General features: G+C 37.9%; 1 protein-coding gene and 1 long non-coding RNA gene across 2 annotated transcripts; both read right to left on the reverse strand.

Annotated features, from left to right (window-relative positions):
• Positions 1-16,341: 16,341 nt before the first annotated feature.
• Positions 16,342-16,842, reverse strand: LOC141628641 (putative mitochondrial protein AtMg00300). Its single transcript, XM_074441750.1, has one exon. The coding sequence runs from the start codon at positions 16,840-16,842 to the stop codon at positions 16,342-16,344; it is 501 nt and encodes a 166-aa protein (XP_074297851.1).
• Positions 16,843-19,704: 2,862 nt separating this feature from the next.
• On the reverse strand, positions 19,705-21,846 carry LOC141626519 (uncharacterized). Its single transcript, XR_012536098.1, has 2 exons — positions 21,643-21,846; positions 19,705-20,302 (listed from the first exon to the last, which is right to left on the reverse strand). It is a non-coding gene; the product is annotated as an uncharacterized LOC141626519 (long non-coding RNA).
• Between the last annotated feature and the right edge of the window lie 1,311 nt (positions 21,847-23,157).

The raw sequence follows: 23,157 nt of genomic DNA on the forward strand, positions 1-23,157 counted from the left end.
TTCGTATCTTCATCACCTCGCACACCTCCATTGTTGCTCAACCATATCCCTCTGTCAGTTTCTGCCACCATCCACAACCACCATCTGCATCATCATCCAACAAAAGCACCAGCTACCAAGCCCGTCTTCATTCACGCACCATTTATCTACTCATCATTAACCATGACAATTGTATCTCCTCTGCTGCACTCCGATGACAACCAGCCGCCCTGCGTCCTCTGTCCAAACTCGATCCCTCGCAACCTTTCACCATCACCATTACTCTAAATCACCATCATCAAATGCGTTCACCATGAACACCACCTTCATCATCCCATGTTCCCTCCTCTTTTTCGCATCACCACGGCATCACTCTCTACCACCACAACACCAACAGTTCAGCCAGCAACAGCAGCAACAATGATTTCGAGCTCGGAATTCAACTCGAGCATCGCCAATGTTGCAGCACCGTACCTGGAACTGACTCCATCATTCACCCTTAAACGCACCTCTCATTACACCACCATTACATATCCCCTGCCCTACTTCATTTAGCAACCATGTCGACCAGCGCAGTTCCTCCGACCACCATACATCACGAACTCGCACCTCCAGCGACCACCAACAATAACCAACCTTCCCCCTTGGTTTATCTCGCATTAGACCACATAGCACTCCTAGTAGGATCACCAGCTGCCTACCCACCGGCCTGGACAACACAATCAGTTCATCTCGTTCTCTTGCCTTCCTAGCCGGGTCACGGGCTGCCGCCTACCTGGTTCCCAACATCGACAATCGCATCAAGGTTCTCCTAGCCGGGTCACCGGCTGCCGACACCTCCACCGACTCCCACTACCACGAAATCACTCATTTTCTTCCAGACGGTGCCACCACCGACCGCCGGTGGGCCGCTAGGGCACCTTTGCTGCATGTTCCCTTGTCGTGTTTCCCTTTTTCCCCTTTTTGTCTTGGTCGGTGTTTTGTATCGATGGTTTTGATGTAATTAGAGTTATTATTATTATTATTATTATTATTATTATTATTATTATTATTATTATTATTATTATTATTATTATTATTATTATTATTATATTATATTAGTAATTAAGAGGTCCTATATAATACCTCACCAATTACCACACCATAGGGGACCTCACCTTAGATTATTCTACCCATTAGATTGGAATAATTAGTCTCTCCTACTCTCTCATTATTGTAACAAGAACCCTAGAATTTTCCTCCCTTTAATCTCTCATTAATAAAAGTTGTAATTTTTCTTCCATTATTAATTTAATTACTCTTTAGTTTATTGAAGATTTACAATTCTCATTAGTTTACATTTATATTAGTGGGTTGCAATTTGAAGGAAGAAGAGATTCATGCTCCTTATTTCAATCAAAGGTTCCTCCTTTAATTGATGTTGGTATAATTCTCATCCTATGTGTGAGTAGTATTTTACTAGGATGGAGGGGGATCTCATATAGGCTATAGGATAGGATTTTGATAAAGGGAGACTATAATCTTGAGTATTTGCTTATTGCTTAGTCATGCACATGTGATGTTTGTGAAAATGTTTGAATGAGAGTTTGAGTAATTTCTTTATCTTTTCTACTTGTTGAGTGAGAACTCGATTAGTTATCCTAGAATTGCATGATAAATTGAGGGACGGGATTGATTCAGTGAGGACTTTATCGGTTCCATCCTAGGGTTAGTCTCATGTCGAGAGATTAGGACTTTCCTTGCATTTATTCTTGATTTTGTCAATCTATACTATTTTCCGTATTTGCCTACATGAGTGAACCCGATATCCTAGTCCCGTTAATTATCTTATTTGCTTGTTTGTTAGCTACTTTCCTTTTTTTAGTCATAAGTTATAGTTAATCATCATCCAATTGCTTATATTGAACTAAACTAGAAATAGACAAACGATTTAAGAACCATAATCCCGTCCTTTGGGTTCGACCCTTGCAATACTACACGACTACTTGTACACTTGCAAGGTTATAAATATAAAATTTCATAACAATGGATGAATTACATGGTTATCATTGTGGTCATAATTGTATTTCTTGGTAATAAGCATAATTGTCAGTATTGTGGTTTTGGCTGCTAGTTGTATGTGGTTCGCGAGGTACGCCCTCAGCTGAGTGGAGTAATTTAGGGAATGGCTTCACGCCCTTGTTCCGCCCCTTGTGGTTCCCGTCACAAGGGGGATGTGTACATTAATGGTCATTGGGTTGTCGCTCTATGGTTTTGAGCGGGGCTTAGGGGGTAAGGCTGCGGTCCCCATTGGCGGTGTGGATTACTGGTTGCGACTAGTAATCTGGCAGGACTACACCTTAATGTTAGTCGGGTGAATGGTGAATTACTGGAGATGGAGGTTTGTGTTTGTGTTATACTATGTCTCGTATGATGTTCTTCAGTTACTGACCTTGTGTGATTTTGTCTATGTTTCTTTCTTGTTATGTGTCTGCGGTGATCCATTATGGTGACTAGAGTCTTAGCAGGTGTTGACAGATGGAGCTTGTCTGGGTGCGCTGGAGGGACGTGTCTTACACCGAGTCTTGGCATGAGTAGTCTCACCGTAGTTGTGTTATCTTATCAGTTGTATTCTTCTTTTATGTCAAGTTTAAATTATGTAACTAACTGTAGTAGTTCTTTTAATGGCTTTATGATGTACTATTCCTCGGGCAATCGAGATGGTAATGCCCGTATCTGCTAGAGAAGGTATTGTTAAGGCTCCTTGGTAGATAGGGGTGTTACAAAGTTGTATCGGAGCGACGATTTTGGAACCTATAACCAATGAACATAATGAATGTAGAGATTCAAATGAAATGAACCTGGTGTATGTATGTTGGGAGTCCCTTTATAATTGATTTTGGGTGAGAAGTCGCCTTCATTTCAAAATCCTAGCCCCAATATGCTTAAGCCAGCCACTTTGAATGGCGGTATTGAGTCGGGGATTGTATGAACATGTGTGTGATGTGCAAGATATATGTATAGAGGTAATGTGTAACACCCGCGAATTTTCCAATTTGACATTTTAAATTTATTAAACTGGTCAATTACTTTTTTTCATATTTTTGAATTATTCAATTTAATTAATTTTATGTCAAACACGATTTTTATAAACGTATTATATAAAAGCTCGTTTATATAAAAAATACGTACGATTAAATTATATCTTTAAGGCATGATTTATATAATAATATATGTATACGTATTTTTGGTCGGGTAATGATAGTGACAATAATAATAATAATTTCCGTCTAGCTATAGACCGTCACATTTCCACTTGTGAGACTAAGCTTTTCTCGACCTAACCTATATCGACACACACACACCCCTATCCACCCCACACTCTACTTTTAAATATATTTATATATTATTATTATTATTATTATTATTATTATTATTATTATTATTATTATTATTATTATTATTATTATGTTTTTGGTGTTGTTACACCCCGTCCCCACCCCCCTTCATTCTGCCTTTCTTTTTCGTTGATATTGAATCAACAGCACAACAACAACATTCAACATTCAACATAACCTCACACGATTTCCGCCGTCCTTTACTCAGATCCCGCCTCCATTCTCAACCAAATTCGATAAACTTTACACCAAACTCTTCCTCTTTCCGTCCTCCTTCTTTCTATGTAAGAAAGGGACTGACTTTCTTCACGTTTCAGGTCAGCCGCCCCTTTTTCAGTTCGAAATTCTTTTTTAATTTTGTGTATTTTGTGTGTAGATATTAACTCGGACAACTCGGAGTAGCTTTGGGTCGGAAATGTGAAGAGCAAAGAGGTAACGGTGATAGGTTACTCGACAATGTCGAAATTCCGTCTTGTTGTAATCGTTTTACATGCTCTTTCGATATAGCTTGGTCCTTTATGTCTTTTCCACTGTTATAGGTTAATTTCTGCCTTAATTGGTTGTTGGTAATGGCGGTTTGAGACGGGTAACTCGGGTTTGTCTGAGCGAGGTTCCGATGGCTTGTTCATGGAGTGTCGTCTTAGTTTCCGTCTGTTTCAGTCGAGTGATGGCGGGTTTTTTGGGCAGGTTTGAGACGAGTACGGGTCGAGTCTTGGAGATGGGTTGTCTGCATTTTAGAATTTGTTTTGAGTTGCTTGTACAGGTGGTCCGTATAATGCTATTGTCGGGTCAATGTTTCAGTCCATTTTGGGGTTGTTTTTGGGATGTTTGTCTAGGTGGTTGTAGGGGTTGGGTAAGGGTTGAATGGTGGTTGTTCTAGGGTAGTGAGTACCAGTGACCGGGGTTGTTGTGAGGCCGTGTATGGTCGGGTGTTGAGGTCGGGTAAGGGCTGCCAATACTGACAGTAACTGACCCCCAATACTGACAAAGGGTCAAGGGGTTATTGATAACCTAATCCCATACGCAAGGGAACATGGGTAGGTGTTACATTTGAGTGGTTATGTGGCTCATAGTTTAGGAGCAATGAAGCCGTGGATTCTAGACAATTTCGATAGAGTTAATTAGGTTCAATTTGGTGGTATTTGTCAGCTCTTAGAGAAGAAAATAGAGTTCGATTGAATGATATCTAAAGTTTGTCTATGAGACAATACACAGCTACTCCTTTGCGGATTGAAAATGTTTTAGCACTAGTTGGTTTCTTTGAAATATTTGGATTTCCGTCTCGTGTTTTATATAACGAAATTCGTTAAATATCGCTCATTTTGATATCCTTCTCACATGATTTATAATTGTGCAATACATTTATTAATTATCTCATTTGTATATGTAATGACATGCTTCCATTTTAACATGAGTCCGATTTAATTGTTCATGCCTAGTGAATTGTAAATAGTTTATCTTACATTTGAGTCATTTATAACTGAATGCTTGTTCTGCTATTATAAATGGTTTATTTCCGTCTGTCTACATTTTTATTCAAGTGACAAATATTGAAGAAATGATTTATTTATTCATATGCATGATTATGATTTTGCACGAAATGTCTCACTTGGATTATCATCGGTTCATTACTTGTAGTAGTCTCTTTCCAAGTTGATTCGTATCGCTTGGTTGAGTCGTATTCTCTGATAATGCCTTTATGCTATACCGTATTGCTTGACTTACCTTTACGCCTCTTTCGGACTGTCCTGCCGATTGTGGGTTTAGCTCATATCTTCCGCCTCTTTCGATTCCCGCCGATTGTGGGTTCTCGATTTCCGATCTGTCTTCGAGTCTTGGATGCGGACCGTTTTGCCGCATGTCGAATCGGGAACTCTATCTTTCCCGAGAGTCCGGCGATTTAGACTAGGGCGAGTCTTGGGAGTACCATTGTCGTCCTACCAGGGGAATTATATATTTATATATGAGTAGTAAAGGTCTTGCTTGGTTATAGATATTGGTATTTGTCTTTTAAGGTAAGAATTATGCCTTGTGTTGTTTGCCTTGGTCCTATCGGATACAAGGGGTGAGCTATAAGCCCTCTAGTTGCGATATGATCGTCGGGATTGATGATCCCATCCGTTCTTATGGTGAGATGCAAGCCATAAGTATGAATGTGACATTAGTAGCCACGTCCCGTACAATGTTTGCTAAGTGGTTTTCCAAGTAATGGCTACAGTTTCTATCCTTGTAATTTGCATTGGTTGATCTCTTACTTAATTGTTTCACCTGATTTGAATTCTAATCTCAAATCTATGTTGTATTTCCTTGAAATGCGTGCCCTTGTATAAATGACCGCATTCTTGTCTTTCATATTATTTAATTGTCTCGCATGAATAGTTTAACCGTTATTGTGCTAATGTTGAGCTATCTTGTTCCATCTCATTTAATTACCATGTTTAAACATAAACTTGATATCCATATTTTTGTAAGAGTCTTACATGACTTACCTGTTTTAGTTCTTTGTTATGTTCGTTTCGACATTTTGTGGCTGGGAGAACCTTGAGTTACTCCCCACTGACTGTGGCGTTCATGTTTACATGAATGACAGGTATTAGTGGTGCATTCATGGGGTGAAGACATGTGTGAGCTAGCGAGCACTTTGGCCTTTTAGTCGGTTTATTAGGATTGTTTAAACTCACCTTTTATTGTATTGTCATTCGAGGGATATCTTTTCCCTCACCTTGACTATCACGCTTGTATAATTTAAACTTTATTTCCGCATTCTTTGTTTGTGTTTGGTATTTTAATAAAACCGCGCTTAAAAATTTTAAAAGTTTCAAAAATTCCCTATTTTCCGCTTGAATTTATAAGTTGTATTTTCCGCTCTATCGCGGGGTGTCACAGTTGGTATCAGAGCCTATGTTGCTCCCGACGCACACACGTGTACCCCGAATTTAAATTTGAACTTGACCTTGAATAATGAATGAGAGATGGGTAGACTTAAGGACCTAAGGTGGTAGTCTGTAGTGTGTTTGCTCTTTGTTAGGTTCTAACAATTTTGTTGATTGTCATTTAATAATTGTTGTGCCCTTGGATCAATGACTGTGAGCTTACCTACGTGAAGATCAGGACTTGGTGCCTATTGCCGGGAATTGAAGATTTGTTCAACCTTTGAAGGATGCTTCTACTTCCTCGAAGATGTTTCTCACTCTTCGTGTATCTTGCCTTATCCTTTATCTCTTGGTGCTTATCCTTCTTCTAAACTCTCTTCTATTTTACTTTGAAAGCTACTCTTGTACCCTAACTTGTGCTTTGTTCCTTACTTATCCTTCCTTAATGCCTTTTGATGGTACTCTTTCTGTTGAGGAATGTTGACCTTGGTTGGAAAATTTGACTTTTGAGGAGTTTGTTTGTGGTTAACCCATAACCCTAGTTTTGAGAGGATTTGATGTTGGAAAGACTTAGGTAGTGTGATGAGACATACTTGATGGTTCTTATACCAAGATCCTTGATGAAGTGAGTATATTTGATTGGTGGATTTTGTGTGTCACGCGCGAGTTGCATTTGTTACTAAGGTTATAGAACTTGGCTTTGTTGTTTATGTTTGGTATACTAGTACTTAGTACTTGACCTAAGGTGGATGAAATTGAATGGTGGATTTGAGGATATAGGATTGACTAAGTAAGTCGAGTTTTTGATTGGCTTCCATAATCACTTTGGACATGAGAGTTTGAAAATGTGTATAACCATATGAGAAAAGCTAATGGTGGGATTATTAGTTGGTTTAAGTGAGTGATATTGATTACTACTTGAAGTATGGTATGAGAGTGAGAGTAAGCTACATTGTTGGGAAGTCTTGGCACTTGTTTTAGTAACTAGAAAGGGTAATGGTATGGTTGACACCAATTGTTAGGTTGAAGAACATAGTTTCAATTTATGATTTTAGAAACTTTGAGGTGGTAAAGCGTTGTTACAACTAAGACCTTGTTCCTTGGGAACTCAATGGTAAGTAAGATCTAGGATATCGGATTTGAATGGATATACCTTGGGATGTCGATGACCAAAATGGATTAGTGTTGTAATTTGATATTAGATTTGAAAGAAGACTTTGGGTTGACGTGTTACTACCTTGTTTTGAAATGAGAACATTGTGGAATATTTGAGGAACCTTTTCTGGGAATTTAGAGCTTAGTATTCAGATCTTTGATTGGGGATTTTACCCTTTTGAGAAACCCGTGGTTGACACTAGTTGGATATGAGTATAACTTTGTTGGAACTTTGACCTTGATCTTGTGGAAGTTGTTTGTAGATGTTTGAGGTTTTGCAGTAGTGAGATCACACTTATAGTGGAGTACCTTGTTTCATGAAATTGCTTAGGATGAAGTAACATGAGTGTTTTGAAGAAATCCTTGGAAGTGTTTGATTATAAGTTTTGTTGTTAGGAAGTTTTCGGAACCATTTAAGATGATGTTGTTCGAGGTCTGAGTACCTGGCGTTTCCTTGTTGTCTTATTCATCTTCTTCTTTGACCATAAGCGTTACTGTTCATACCTCTCTTCCTCGCTTCATCATGCTCCTCCTTTAAGTTTGGTACTCGTAACCTCTGAAACTCTATCTTTGACATCCTTGTTGACCTGACTTCGAATCGTACCCCTAGGATGTTCATCCTAGTTCTTTTGTTGGTTAGGTTTGGATCTCTTAGCGTACTTTGTCTTTATGCTATCTAAGTTACGTTCGTTTTTGTACAACTTCTAAGCTTTCAAGCTACCACTCCTTTTTATTCATTGTTCAGAATTTATATTACTTTTACAAAACCTTACCTATTTGAAAGGTTTGAAAATGAAATTTTGATTTAGTTCCCTATCTGTTCCTTGAGTGTAAAATTATTTATCATGATTTTTAATTGCTAAACCCGAGATTTCTTTAAATTTTATCAAATTTCTGTTAACTTTGATCTATTTATGATTTCTTTGTCAAGGTTAAATATTATATTTTCAGGAATTTAACTCCTTTTTGAGTTTAAAAGTGAAACCTTTATTTCCATTTTGGCTTTTGCAAAAGAAAATTTGAGTGGATTACCTTTTCTTTTGATTTTGACGTTGATCGGATGTTAGAACTCGTTATTGAAGACGTTTGATAACTTGTTCTACGCTTGTCGGCGAATGATTTTGTTTTAAATTTGTCTTTGAGTTGGAAAGTTAGCGTTCTTGTGTGCACGACAAGAACAATTTCGTTCCATGAATGAGACTCATACTTTTGAAAACTCTCCGTTAATGTTTTTGAAAGTGTTTTGATTTTGGTTTATACAAATGAGTTGCCTTTCGACTTGGTTCTGTCGGGAAATTTTAGTTGAAACTTTTGAAAGAATTTTAATTCTTACGATAAGTAACCTTTTAAATGTTTTGGTTACCGATTCCAGTTCTAGTTTTATTTTTAAATAACCTTTCACTTCTACTTTCAAGTTTCGAGGACGAAACTTATTAAAAGGTGGGGTGATTGTAACACCCGCGAATTTTCCAATTTGACATTTTAAATTTATTAAACTGTTCAATTACTTTTTTTCATATTTTTGAATTATTCAATTTAATTAATTTTATGTCAAACACGATTTTTATAAACGTATTATATAAAAGCTCGTTTATATAAAAAATACGTACGATTAAATTATATCTTTAAGGCATGATTTATATAATAATATATGTATACGTATTTTTGGTCGGGTAATGATAGTGACAATAATAATAATAATTTCCGTCTAGCTATAGACCGTCACATTTCCACTTGTGAGACTAAGCTTTTCTCGACCTACCCTATATCGACACACACACCCCTATCCACCCCACACTCTACTTTTAAATATATTTATATTATTATTATTATTATTATTATTATTATTATTATTATTATTATTATTATTATTATTATGTTTTTGGTGTTGTTACACCCCGTCCCCACCCCTTCATTCTCGCTTTCTTTTTCGTTGATATTGAATCAACAAGACAACAACAACATTCAACATTCAACATAACCTCACACGATTTCCGCTAGTCCTTTACTCGAGATCCCGCCTCCATTCTCAACCAAATTCGATAAACTTTACACCAAACTCTTCCTCTTTCCGTCCTCCTTCTTTCTATGTAAGAAAGGGACCGACTTTCTTCACGTTTCAGTCACCGCCCCCCTTTTTCGATTCGAAATTCCTTTTTAATTTTGTGTATTTTGTGTGTAGATATTAACTCGGACAACTCGGAGTAGCTTTGGGTCGGAAATGTGAAGAGCAAAGAGGTAACGGTGATAGGTTACTCGACAATGTCGAAATTCCGTCTTGTTGTAATCGTTTTACATGCTCTTTCGATATAGCTTGGTCCTTTATGTCTTTTCCACTGTTATAGGTTAATTTCTGCCTTAATTGGTTGTTGGTAATGGCTGTTTGAGACGGGTAACTCGGGTTTGTCTGAGCGAGGTTCCGATGGCTTGTTCATGGAGTGTCGTCTTAGTTTCCGTCTGTTTCAGTCGAGTGATGGCGGGTTTTTTGGGCAGGTTTGAGACGAGTACGGGTCGAGTCTTGGAGATGGGTTGTCTGCATTTTAGAATTTGTTTTGAGTTGCTTGTCTCATAAGGAGTAACTACTCACATTCCTAGATAAACTGGTCATAGATGTCACCAGTTATAGGCTCTAAATCTCAGAAATATGATGTAGCTTGCCAAAAATCTAAGTCAAGTCTAAAGTCCAGCAAGAAATTAACGAAAACTCGTAGATATGCATTTATAATTCTACTAATAACATGTTAATCAGCAAGGCTTAGGCAAAAACAGATGCAAATGCAATGTCATCATTGAAATACTACCGTTCCGACTCGACCTATATGCTAAAATAAACGTGCAATTTTTGAAATTTTTGAAATTTTTCAATTTTTTTGTAAATTTTTGTATATATGAGAAATGAAATAAACAAATGCAAACTGAAATGTAAACGTGAATGCAAGCAAATGATATGTGACGCAAAACCCTTCCCCAAACCAAATCGCACAATGTCCCCATTGTGCAAAAACATGTAATGAAGAAAAAGGAAACGAGAATTTGCGAGAAAATAAAGAAATATGACATGAAGTGGAACTCGGGAACTCACAAGACTTTAAGCGCAGCAAAAGGAAACCTCCCCAAACCAGCGTGAGCTAGGAGGTTTCAGTAGCTAGCAGTGCTACCAATAAGTACCTGAAAAGACAATAGAACCACGCATAAGTCCTAGAAAACAATTTTTGAAGCGGTATAATGTGCATAAGATGAAGAAATTGAAGAAAACAGAATTATGTCGGAAAATAAAGAGAAGGAAAGACTCCCTCAATTCCGCAAAACGACCAAACACAGCAGGGGAAAGGTCGTTAATAGGTACAGCCAGCAGGCAACGGTCGATCGACCATCTCACCCAGTCGATCGACCAGGTGAACAGGAACAGAGGCTCCCTGTATCGCATCTCAGTCGATCGACCATGGTAGGCGGTCGATCGACTGGAAATACTGCTGTAACTTCCTGATTTCATCGAATTAGCTCAATAAATTGAACTAATGAGGTCTATAAACCTGCAAATGCACAATAATACGCGCCCAAAATTGCGCAAAACCCAAAGTAACCATCCTAAGTGTTTAAAATCCTTAGCAAACGAAATAAATTGCGAAGTCTCACGCACACAAAAGCAATAAATAAAAAGGTTCAAAAGCAATAAAAAGCAAATGTTTTGAAGAAGTCTCAATCAACTAATAGTTGATTAAGAACGGCCACGGAATGGCCCACTTGACTGGCTTCTGGCTAAAAGAGGTAGCCTCAACAGTGCTCATCTTCTCAGCTGCACCCTTCTTAGCTTCAACATCCGTAGAGCTCAACGGATCAATAGCTTCATCATCTCCCCAATCAATGACCTCTTCTAGCTCATCAAAGTCCAGGTCGGACTCTCTCACTTTGACTAGCTCATCTTCAAGCTCCTCATCCGTGCCATAGCTAAGGCAACCTAGACCGCCTCTTGAAACGACTTGCTCCTTCACAGCTGGAGCAACAGGCATCTCTCCCTTCCCCAAACCAGCTCCTGCAATGTCTAAAACAGAAGAATCTTCCTCCACTTTGCTCCCAATCTGGGGCGGAGGTGTTACAACAGGAGTAGGAATAGAGATAGGCATATCAGGAAGTATAAAATAGGATTTCTATTCAGAAACCGTATTACAAGTGACAGGCCACATGGGGTCTTTCTTCCTAGTTGTATGGGCAAAGACAATGGAATGCTTGCCTACCTTAAAGGTCAAAGTTCCCAAACCAACATCAATAACTGCACCAGCAGTGTGCAGGAATGGTCTACCTAGTATGATAGGTATGTGTGCATCTTCGGGCATATCAAGCACCACGAAGTCAACAGGGAAGAAAAACTTCCCTATTTGCACGGGGATGTCCTCTAAGACTCCTATTGGTTGGACCGCAGAGCGATCAGCCATCTGTACTGTCATATTTGTGACTGCAAACCTATTCAACTTCAGCTTCCTAGCAAGACTCAAGGGCATAACGCTAATACTAGATCCTAGGTCACATAAGGCTTTCTTAATAGGAAAGGTGCCAATATTACATGGGACTGAAAAGCTTCCCGGGTCATCTAGCTTAAGGGGTGCAGTATGGGACAAATAAGAGCATGTCTCCTCAGTTAATGCGACAAGTATATACGATTTCAAGTGACTTCTTTTTAGAAAGTAATTGCTTCATAAACTTCATATAAGCAGGCACTTGATTAACTAATTCTAGGAAAGGTACTTGTACGTTTAGACTACGAACAACATTTTCAAATTTATTGAAAGATACCTGTTCCTTCGTCGGCACCAATCTCTCCGGATAGGGGGCTGTAAGAAGTAACTTAGCCCTCTCCTCTAAGTCTCTCATGCCGGCGTCGGTGGATTTAGGCAGAAAATCCACCACCTTCTCCTTATTGTAGCTCGACCCTTCTTCAGACCGTCTCAGAAATGAACCATTTATCGTCATCGGGTCGTACTTCGGAACCGGAATAGACCCATCAGCATTCGGGTCTTGACTCAATACTTTTGGAGTTGTCGTACCCCGAAACAAGTGATCCCTCAAGTTATTTGGCATTGGAGGACGAAAAGAATCACCTTCAGCAGCAATCTCAGTCGATCGACCAGATTGGTCGGTCGATCGATCGACGGCATGACAGACCGAAGCTCTTGTTTGTCGCACTTCGATCGATCGGCCGGGTATGTCGATCGATCGACATACCCCCTATTTGTTCGTCTTTTTCTTATTCTTATTCGTTCCAGCTTTCTTTTGACTCGGTTCTGCCTCATCTTTTTCAGCAATGTCCTCAACCATAATAGGCCCATCAAGGGTAGACCCACTCCTCAAAGTAATGGCATTGAGGGTTTCTTTTTGCTCCGTTTGAGTCGGTAAGTGTCCGGGAGCTCGAGTTGTGTTCTTGCTAGCCAATTGAGCAATTTGGCTCTCTAACATCTTCATCCCGGCCTCTCTAGGTTGAGACTCTTTTAGCAACAAGTTCTTAAATTCAGTAAAATCAGAACCATGGGATTGTTGCTGCTGCTGAGGGACATATGGAGGCTTTTGATATTGTTGTTGCTTGTGAGGGGGCACATAGCTTTGTTGCTGCTGCTGCGGAGGTGGAGTTGGATTTAGGACGTTCTGGCTACTCCACCTCAAGTTGGGATGAACATTAGGCTCATAGTAGGTGTTTGTCTGCCTATAATGTTGAAAGGCAGCACAAGACTCGAAGGGACTAGGACAATTTTCTGAAACATGTCCCTCAGCTCCACACCTTTTGCAGACGAAAGTACCGTCTGACATGGCTTTCACATGGTAGATACCCCCTTTTGAAGCTCCTCCCAATTCGTAATTATCAAATCTCGCGGTGAGAGCTTCAAGTGCAGCTACAGAAGGAGAATCAGCACTTCTCCTTTGATTCCCCCTGGAATTCCCATACTCAGCTTTATGGGTGGCTAAGTCATCAATGATCTTCCACCCTTTGGTCTCTCCAACATTCTCTGCAAATCGGCCACTTGCTGCAGCATCCAAGATAGCTCTTTGATCACCATAGAGCCCATTATAGAACTGATTTCATAGGCTCCACTTCTTGAAACGGAACCACGCCTCATGAAAGTTCTCATCCGGGCCTTGTTTAAAGCTCGTGATCTGAGCTCTAATCGCATTGGTCTTCGAGGCAGAAAAGTATTTCTTGTAAATTGCCAAGGCCAACGAACTCCAGTCGGGGATCCCATTAGCAGCTCGATCCAGGTCTCTATACCATTCCCTTGCAGCATCACGAAGGGAGAATATAAACATGATCTCCTTCACCTGATCTGGGGTCACGCCAGTGGGTGCGGGTATGGAACAGCAATAATCGATAAAGGTCTCCATGTGCTTGGTTGCATCTTCAGTTGCAGCTCCCCCGAATTGGTTTCTCTCAACCAAATTAATATAGGCAGGCTTTGGCTCGAATTTTCGGTCATCCCCTGGTAATGCGAATTCTTTGTAAAGATTCGCGGCTGTCGGCTCATAGTGACTAGCGATGCTTTCTTCTTCAGCCATGACTGGAATTTCTGGAGAAGTGACGGTCTCAGCTGATGAATTAGAGACAGAAGATGAAGATGGATCCTCCTCAAATAAGGCGTTCTCGTAGTAGCTTGACAGAGTACTCAGCTCTTCCTCTGTCGGCAATACCCTAGATGATCGCCTCAACTCACGCAAGGTCTTCTCAATCTCAGGATTGATCGGTAGTAATTCACCACCTTGTGACCTGCGCATAAGAGGAAACTACAAGAAGAATATGAGAATAGTTTAAGGAACGAATGTCCTTTAAACTAAGAAACAGACTAAAATAAAACAACTAAAAATTAGAACAATTGCCTCCCCGGCAACGGCGCCAAAATTTGATGCCTGCCGTTGTGTGCACCAAAAATAATATTTATAATACCAAACTACAACTAGCAAGTGGTAGTAAGAGTCGATCCGCAGGGAGGCAGGGAGATTATAGTTTCTTTTATTTCAGTCTAACGGTAACAGTGATGGGAGGGAGTTTTGATATGAATTATTGCTAAGTCTAAAAACATAAACTAAATAAACAAATAAAAGTAAATAAGGACGGTAAACAATGATAAAAGAAATGCTAAGACGGTCAGTTCACTATAGCTACGATGGCACATAATCCTAGGTAAGTCCGAAATACAGTCGTGTAGGATGGGTAAAACAAGTTCTCTCGGTCTAAGTTAACTAGTAGCTCCTTTCGGCCTATGCTACCTGTCCCTAAGTCTCACTAATGGTAGCTCTCGCCCCGATTAGTGATTCCTAAAGCCTAAATTACATTATCTCTCGATCTCAGCAATTTAGTCGTCTTAATTCATTAATTAATGCCCTTCCCTATCGCTCGATCTACGGGTTGGTCAAAACTAAGCATCTAACAAAACTCCTCTCGGTCTCATTGTTAAATATTGCACTTAACGAATCAAACAAACGCTAATCAAACACGGTCTGGTCGATCGACAAACTACTTCAGTCGACCGACCACACGGCTTAGTCGATCGACTAGTTAAGCCAGTCGATCGACCATGCCCTAATTCGGGGTCACCTATTCTAATGCCATCTACGCCATAGATCCCCTACATCTTAGCAAAGGGTATTTAGCTAGACATACTAGTGATAATAATAACAGTAAAATTAACAACTAAAGCAAATGAACTCATAATTGAATTAACTAAACAAATAATCAACATGAAACGATAAATTGACTTTGGGAAAACTAAACTAGCAAGAACTAAACTACGGAAGAATTTATATTTCCTATTAATACTAACCTAGGCTAGTGGTAACAGGGTCGAACCACAAGGAGGCGAATGTAATTAATAATTGTCTAATTCTAGTCTAAGGTAACGAATGTGGGGGTTGAATTGATTTGGTCCATAGCTAAAAGCAATAAACTAAATAGACGGATAAAACAGATAAAAGAAGGGGTACTAGGATGGTCGGTTCACTATAGTTTCGGCGGCAGCATACTAAGTAGGTCTAAATCAAACACATGAGGCGGGAAAACAAGAGGTCCTCTCGGTCCACTCTTAACAAGTAGCATCTTTCGATCTCGCTACAAGTCCCTAATATCACTAATACTGACTTTCGTCCTGAAAAGTGACTAAAAACCTAAACTTTACCTATCTTCCGATCTCAGCATAGTTTAGTCATTTTAATTGATGGTCAATCAACCTTCCCTATCTTTCGATCTAATGGGTCGGTCATATCCTAAACATTCAACTAGTCGCGTGCACTCGATTCGTCAAATATAGAAATTAAAACAATTAAAACGAAGGTAACACCTCACGTGGTCAGTCAATCGACCAAGTATGGCAGTCGATCGACTGACACGTGATTTCAGGCCACTATTCTAATGCCGCCTAATCCTACAGATCCTCTACATCCTAGCACGAATAATTTAGCTACTCATGACTATAGTGGAAACAACAATAATATTAAGAATTAAAACTACTGATTTCATGCTTGAATTAACGGAATAAAAGATTAGCATAAAACGATAATTATGGCTTCGGGAAACTAACTAGCAATTTATATACTATCAACACAATAAAGATGAACTGAAATAAGAGTAGGGGAATACCGATATTGTAGAGGAATTGTAACGGAAAGATTAAAAGCACGAATGAAAATCCAATGCGAAACAATATTCTGAACCCTAATTATTTGATAAAGAACTGTATGCTAAACTTGAATAAAAATTGGATCGAAAACTGAATGTTTATTCTCAAAACTCAAGCTGCGTTATAAAGGAAAAGTACGCAGCTATTATTTCTAAACCTAATATATCATGGGCTTGCTAATTCTCGATCTTCTAATTCATGTCTGAGATAGCGTCTTGGTCGATCGACTGCTAGGACCGGTCGATCGACTGGTCTATGCTGAACAGTAGCTACTGGAACCCGTGGGTTGGTCGATCGACTGCTTTAGCTAACTTTTTTCTGCTTGCCAAAAATGCAATGTTCGCAGAAATCAACCTTGCCGGTACAATGCTTTCCGAGTAATCCTTTCTTGTTAAAGAAATGTATTCCTTTTTCACTCATGTGGCCCAATCTCATATGCCACAATTTGGTGTCATCGCTGGATGAGACAACTGCTGCAGAACCTGTAATAGTAGAACCCTGCAGCACATACAAGCTACCAGATCGATTTGCCTTCAATAATACAAGAGCGCCTTTGGACACTTTTAAAACTCCACCTTCAGCTGAATACTTGCACCCAAGTGATTCAAGGATGCCTAAGGAAATGAGATTCCGCTTCAAGTCAGGGACATGACTGACACTAGTCAAGGTTCTAGCAACACCATCATGTGTTTTAATTTTTACTGTACCTTCACCAACAACCTTGCATTGTGCATCGTTGCCCATCAAAACAAGACCACCATTAATTGATTTATAAGTAGTAAACCAATCTTTATTAGGAGTCATGTGGAAAGTACAAATGAGTCAAGTATCCACTCATTTCTAGACCTTTGTTCTATATCAGCAGCAACTAAAACATCCCCATCAGACTCAGACTCAACAACACTAGCTTCAGCATGGTGTTCGGGTTGTTTACCTTTACCCTTATCATCTCTTTTTTGCTTCTTTTTCAGATTAGTACACTCAGAGATTTCGTGTCCTTTCTTCTTGTAATATCGGCAAAATTTAGAGTTTTTACCTCTTGATTTTGACCTGGCCTTACTCTTACTACTACTACCTCTTTCAAATGTTCTCCCTCTAACAACCAAACCTTCACCCGATTGTTCAAAATTAATTTCAGTATCAAATTTTTCTTTTGATAGGAGATGAGACTTGACATCTTCAAAGGATAATGTAGTGTTATTACTATATAACATAATTTCTTTAAAGTGTTTAAATGAGGGTGGTAATGAGACAATGAGTAGGACAGCTTTATCTTCATCATCGATTTTAACATCAAGGTTCTCCAAATCTATTATGATAGAATTAAACTCATCTAAGTGTATTTTTACGGGAGTACCTTCTGACATGCGGAGAGTGAATAGACGTTCCTTGAGTCGAAGCTTATTTGCTAGACTCTTGGTCATGTATAGAGATTCCAATTTAGTCCACATGCTAGCAGCGGACGTCTCTTTAATGACCTCACGTAAAACTTCACGTGATAAACAAAGTTGAATCACGGACAACGCCTTCTCATCCATTTCATCCCATTGTTCATCTGTCATAGTGGATGGTTTCTTCAACTTACCATCTAAAGCTTTCTTTAAACCATTTTGTATAAGGACAGCTCGCATTTGAACTCTCCAAATGGCGAAACTAATTTTACCGTCAAATTTCTCTATGTCAAATTTTGTCGACATTATGGAAAAATCTCAGTTGAAAATAATATGGCTCTGATGCCAATTTGTTGGGGTACAGAGTACGGAAACGAATAAATTCAATCAAAGATTTAAGAGAAATAATAAAAAGATAATAAAAATAACACCAAGATTTTTAGGTGGAAAAACCCTCTTTAAATAGAGGTAAAAAACCATCGGCGAGAGAGCCAAATATTTCACTATAATGATGTGGGCGTACAAGGATAGTTTTCTCAAAGACTATAAAAATAGTCAAACTAATAAACTCTCGTAAAGTGTTAAATATTAACACTCAAAATAATTGTGGAGAGTAGTAATAAAGGAGGAAGAGAAGATATATTTTGTGTTGTATTGTTGTGAATTTTGTTGTGTGATATCTTGCGGAGGATTGAGCATGTATTTATAGTGATTTATGAAATAAATGTAATGATGCGTTAGTCTTTGATTTCCATATGTTGCACACAATTTCCTTTACTTCAATTACGTTGCATGTGCATTCCATTACTCCACCATATGTTTCATGCACTTCCATTATCATGCCATAAGTTAGAATAAGTTCTAACATCTTCTCATTAAAGGAGAGGCATAACTCCAACACTTTGTATAATTCAATTTCGTGCCTCTCAACTTATAAAAGTAAATTAACAAATTTAATCTAAGATAGTGATCATTTATCAAAGACTAACAATACAATGCAAACATGTGAAAGAAACAATGAAACGATATTATAACATCCTAGTTCTACAATTGCAAGTACTACTTATGCATGGTTTCCTTTATACCCTAGACAAATTTAACTACTCTTGCATAATGTAAATTAAACTAATAACAAATGATAAAGTGATCATAATTAGGGGTGTTCAGAATAAACCGAACCGCAATAACCGAACCGTAAAACCGAAAAACCGTCCATTTTTAAGGTTCGATTAACCGAACCTTTTCGACAAAGCGGTTCTTTGAACCGAACCGTTAACTTTATTATGGAAAAGGTTCGGTTAAGGTTTGCAATTTTAGATAACCGGTTAACCGCGAACCGAACCGTTTCACAAAAAAGTAAGCAAAAAATTAAAATATTATATAAAAAATTGTTCGTTCGTTTAATTTTCTTAGTGTATCCAAATTTAAAATTTCTTAAATTGATTAATGCTAAAGTTTAGCTTATATTAACTGTAACACCCCTGATTTTCGGCTAAATTAAAACTAACTTTTACATACAAAACTGGCCGAAATACAGAGATTATAATTAATATACAAAGTCACTCATTACAAATCCCTTTTAAAATTAAATAATACAAAATGAAATACAACTTTTACAAAGTCTTTAAAATGAAAATCTTCACTTGAAAATAAAATCCTTTTCAACAGCAGCGGAAGTCACCTGAAAATAAAATCAGGAGACAGAAAGGAACTACACCCCATGACGAGTAGCCCCGAAGGGAGAAAACACGTCAGCCGGAAAGCTGAGTAACAGATAATACCTCAAAATAAATTGTGTAAAATAAAACCTTACTTATTAATAAAGTATTAAAAACAAATTAAAACATTAGTAGGACATCATACTAAAAGGTTGGGTATTACAATTTTCCCCTCTTAAAAAGAACTTCGTCCCGAAGTTCGAGTTAGAAAATATTGACACTAAAATTTAAGTGGTATTACATTAACTTTATTGTTGGGCATAATATATAATGAAAATTTAATTAAACTATTAGAAAAAATTCGCAAAATTAATGAAAACTGAAAAAAAAAGTAATATAGACAATTATCGGTTAACCGGTAACCGAACTGCAAATAACCGTTTAAAATAGTTAACCGAACCGTTTATAATCGTTTCTAACGGTGCGGTTTAGGTTCGGAGTTTTGCCGAACCGAACTGTATGCGAACCGAATTAAATTAGAGGTTCGATGAACCGAACCGCGAATGAACACCCCTAATCATAATAACTAATTGATAATGGAAATGACAAGGGAGATAATAGAACAATACAGGAAATAGAATTACCTTAATAATTGGAAATGAAGAACAAATGCTTGAATGGAAATTGTAATACAATATTGAAATGCTTAAGGAAATCTAAATAACATAAAGGAAATGCTAACCTATTCTAACACTAATCTAAGGACTGAAATAACAGTAAGAAAGTGGTGTGTAAGGTGTATAAGGTGTGTAAGAAGTGTCGATCAACACACTTTATATAGGAAATGAGAAAATGCATAGAAGGCAGCCCCGATCGGGGTGTGGTCCCCGATTGGGGTCGTGAGTTTCTCGATTGAATGCTCTAAATTCTTGACTAAATGCCAAGGGATCCAAAGTTTATGATTAATGCCCCTTAATTCACCCAGTTAATTGCATCATTTGGCATCCTAAGCTTCCTAATTCACTTGGTTTTTGGACTTTCTTTTAGGCTTGACTTTCATTTCTTTATTTTGATTCAACCCATTGTTCATTTCTTCATGCTCGGGATTTCTTTACTTGGTCTTCTCCAAAATGCCCTTCCTTTTGCATGTCTTAATTGGTTTAGCCTCGTGACTTCTTTAGTGTTTGCATACTTGACGGGAAAAAGCTATAAAAGCTATATTTCCAACAAAATACAATGAATACGAGCAAACACAACTAGAACACGGAATTAGCTCATTAGATCACTAACATTAGTACAAATGACATGTAAAATAGAGCTAAAATAGGGGGTTAAAATAGACTTATCAAACTCCCACAAGCTAAATCCTTGCTTTTCCTCAAACAAGCACACAATACAATGTATGATTGAAATGCCCCTCACATAGGATAAAAAAAAGGTAAACAAATGACTGAGACAAAGGTAAATTGAGTGTTTTGTTGTAACAAAAAAATGCAAAGGCCTTTCCAATATATTTTTCCTTACCAACTATCAAGTATCAGGCATGCTAAAAACCGCAAATTCTAGTATAAGACTATATGGCTAAAACATTTATTGTAAAACCAGCCCAATTAATCATTTGACAAGTTTAATTGTATAAACGGGTGTACATTACATGAAGCAGATCACAGGAATGCAAGACAATTACGTTTTCAAAAATCTGACAAACTCTAAAATCACAAACTGCAAATGCAAACAATTTCGTCAACAAATCAGAATATGCATACAAACCCTGTTACATTCTTTCACTGTTATTGATCATAAAGGACCAATATTTCCATTCATCGAAAACTCTTATTGATAATATGGGAATAAAAACGCCAAAGGGGAAATTAATCAGCTAATCATGCAAATGAATTGAAAGACTTACAAACTAGAAATTAATTGATAAGAATGCTAACTAAGACCTGAGGAAGTAGGAGATAAGGTTTGGAATAAATGGGAAAGAGAACTGATTACTTTGAATAAAATATTTGATAGCCAAAAAATCAATATAAGGGAAATCACTGCATAACAATCTATGAATTCAACATAAATAGCAAGATCACCAAAACCCCATCGTTGTGAACCAAATTATAAATTCAACACAGTAAAACTAAGAGCTTAAAAGAAACTCACAATTAAAACAGATCCAACAAATTAAAAACAAACGCACAAGTTTAAATCAATCAGACTAAAGATATAATTAACAAATATGAAGAAGTAATTTGTTAAAGTCAACCCCCAATGAAAGAAAGCAAGATAGAGGAACGAAATTAGGGTTATGATGACAGAGGCTCTGTATTTCAATTTTTAGGTCAGCAGCAACTCTTAAGATGACGAAAACGGTGCCGTCCGCATCGCAAGACTGATTGAAAAGTATAAAATTACCCATAAGAACTCAATTTCCATCAACTAGTAAATTTTTGATGGAATCAAGTTGTGAAAAAAATAAACTTAGACTTAAAAAAAGAAAGGCACAAATTTGACCCAAAAACCCTAAATTAGAGCACATAAAAGGAAAAAAGAAGACTGACTTCTCTTTTTTGATTGGTGGCCGACGATCTATATGTGTACTTGGTGGCCAACGATCTATATGTGTACTTGGTGGCCGACGATCTTTAATCGGAGTTGCTTGACTGCCTTCTCTTTTTATGGTTGAGGACTGACTTTTTCTTGTGTGGTTGAGTAGAGAATGAGAACAGTGAGGGTTTCTTTTGTTTTTGATTTTTCATCTCCATATTTTAGGAGGCAAATTTTTGGGCGACAATTAAATTACTTTGTCGCCCATACACGCACTAATTAGCGACAAATTTAAGTATTCGTTGCACAATAACAAATTTGGGCGACATTAATAAATGTTGTTGCACAAAAGTCATATTTTTAGCTTCGAAAACAGCTTTGTTGCCCAAGTTGTTATTATTGTGCGACTAGTTAAAAAATTGTTGCCCTTTTTAACTTGTTTTGTCGCCCAAAACCTTTTTTCTTGTAGTGAAGGTCTAATCCAAGAAGTAGCAAGTACCTGTAAGAGACAAGCTACTACAAACTAAAGCAAGCTAAATTTCTTATTGTCCTAACTATTACATCAAAATCAAATGAAATTGCAATTGTCCAAAAACTATAAATTGTCTAAAAACATAAATAAACACGAATTTTCCTAATGAATCATCTTTTGTCCTCTAAAAAGCATGTCAACGCCCTTAAAAGTTTATCATATTCATGCGCATGAGCAATACACAAGCATATGTAAGCAATTGATAAGATATAAGCATAAAATATCAAAGTCAAGGAAGGATAAATCTTATCAAAATGCCCATGAGAGATTTCAAATAGAACCATCGTACTACTCCACTCGTCAGCAAGAGATGGAGCATCATGCTTAAGACCATAAAATAAACCGTTAGTGCAAATATTATAATCATGAACGGTCTCAAGTTGGTGGTATGAAAACTCTAAGTGGTAGGACTCATCAAAAATGAGGGGTGCATCCCACTTAACCTCTATGTAAAAATCACTAAGTCCTCCATCAACCTTAAATGGGTCATCTACATCCCATGTAAAAGGATTTTCAAAGGTTTCAAATGACTCGGGCAAAACCTTATCCTTTTCATGGTAATTGGGCTCAATATCATCCATGGCACGTGTGTCAACTACCTCCTCCACGAAATGGTTAATTGGAACGACAATAGGGGGAATTTCAAACAATAAAGTCGGTTTATCGTCATCGTCATCCAATAATTCAAGATTGTTAGAGGGAAAAGACTCACATTGGGAGGTTGGGAGAGCATAAGGAGAGGTAATAAGCTCACATTGACTCGCTTCCTTTTTGAGAAAATTGTTCCAAACGAGCTTGAAGCACTTTGAGCTCCTCTTGGATACGCCACACATTGAATTGTCGTACTACCTCCCGTAATTGACTTTAGCAAGCCATGAAATCTAAGAAATTCCAAAGTTCCAGCCCGATCATATAGTATACACTCCCATTACTCAAGTTTAGAGCTGTTTCTCGGTTCTCAAAATCCATGTCATCAAGCACGAGATGACCCATGTAA

Source organism: Silene latifolia, chromosome Y, assembly GCF_048544455.1.
Source record: "Silene latifolia isolate original U9 population chromosome Y, ASM4854445v1, whole genome shotgun sequence".
Lineage (NCBI taxonomy): Eukaryota > Viridiplantae > Streptophyta > Magnoliopsida > Caryophyllales > Caryophyllaceae > Silene > Silene latifolia.

What these genes read in the sequence shown, in the direction of transcription:
- LOC141628641 (XM_074441750.1), bottom strand. Translation starts at nt 16,842, where the DNA reads ATGACTCCTAATAAAGATTGGTTTACTACTTATAAATCAATTAATGGT.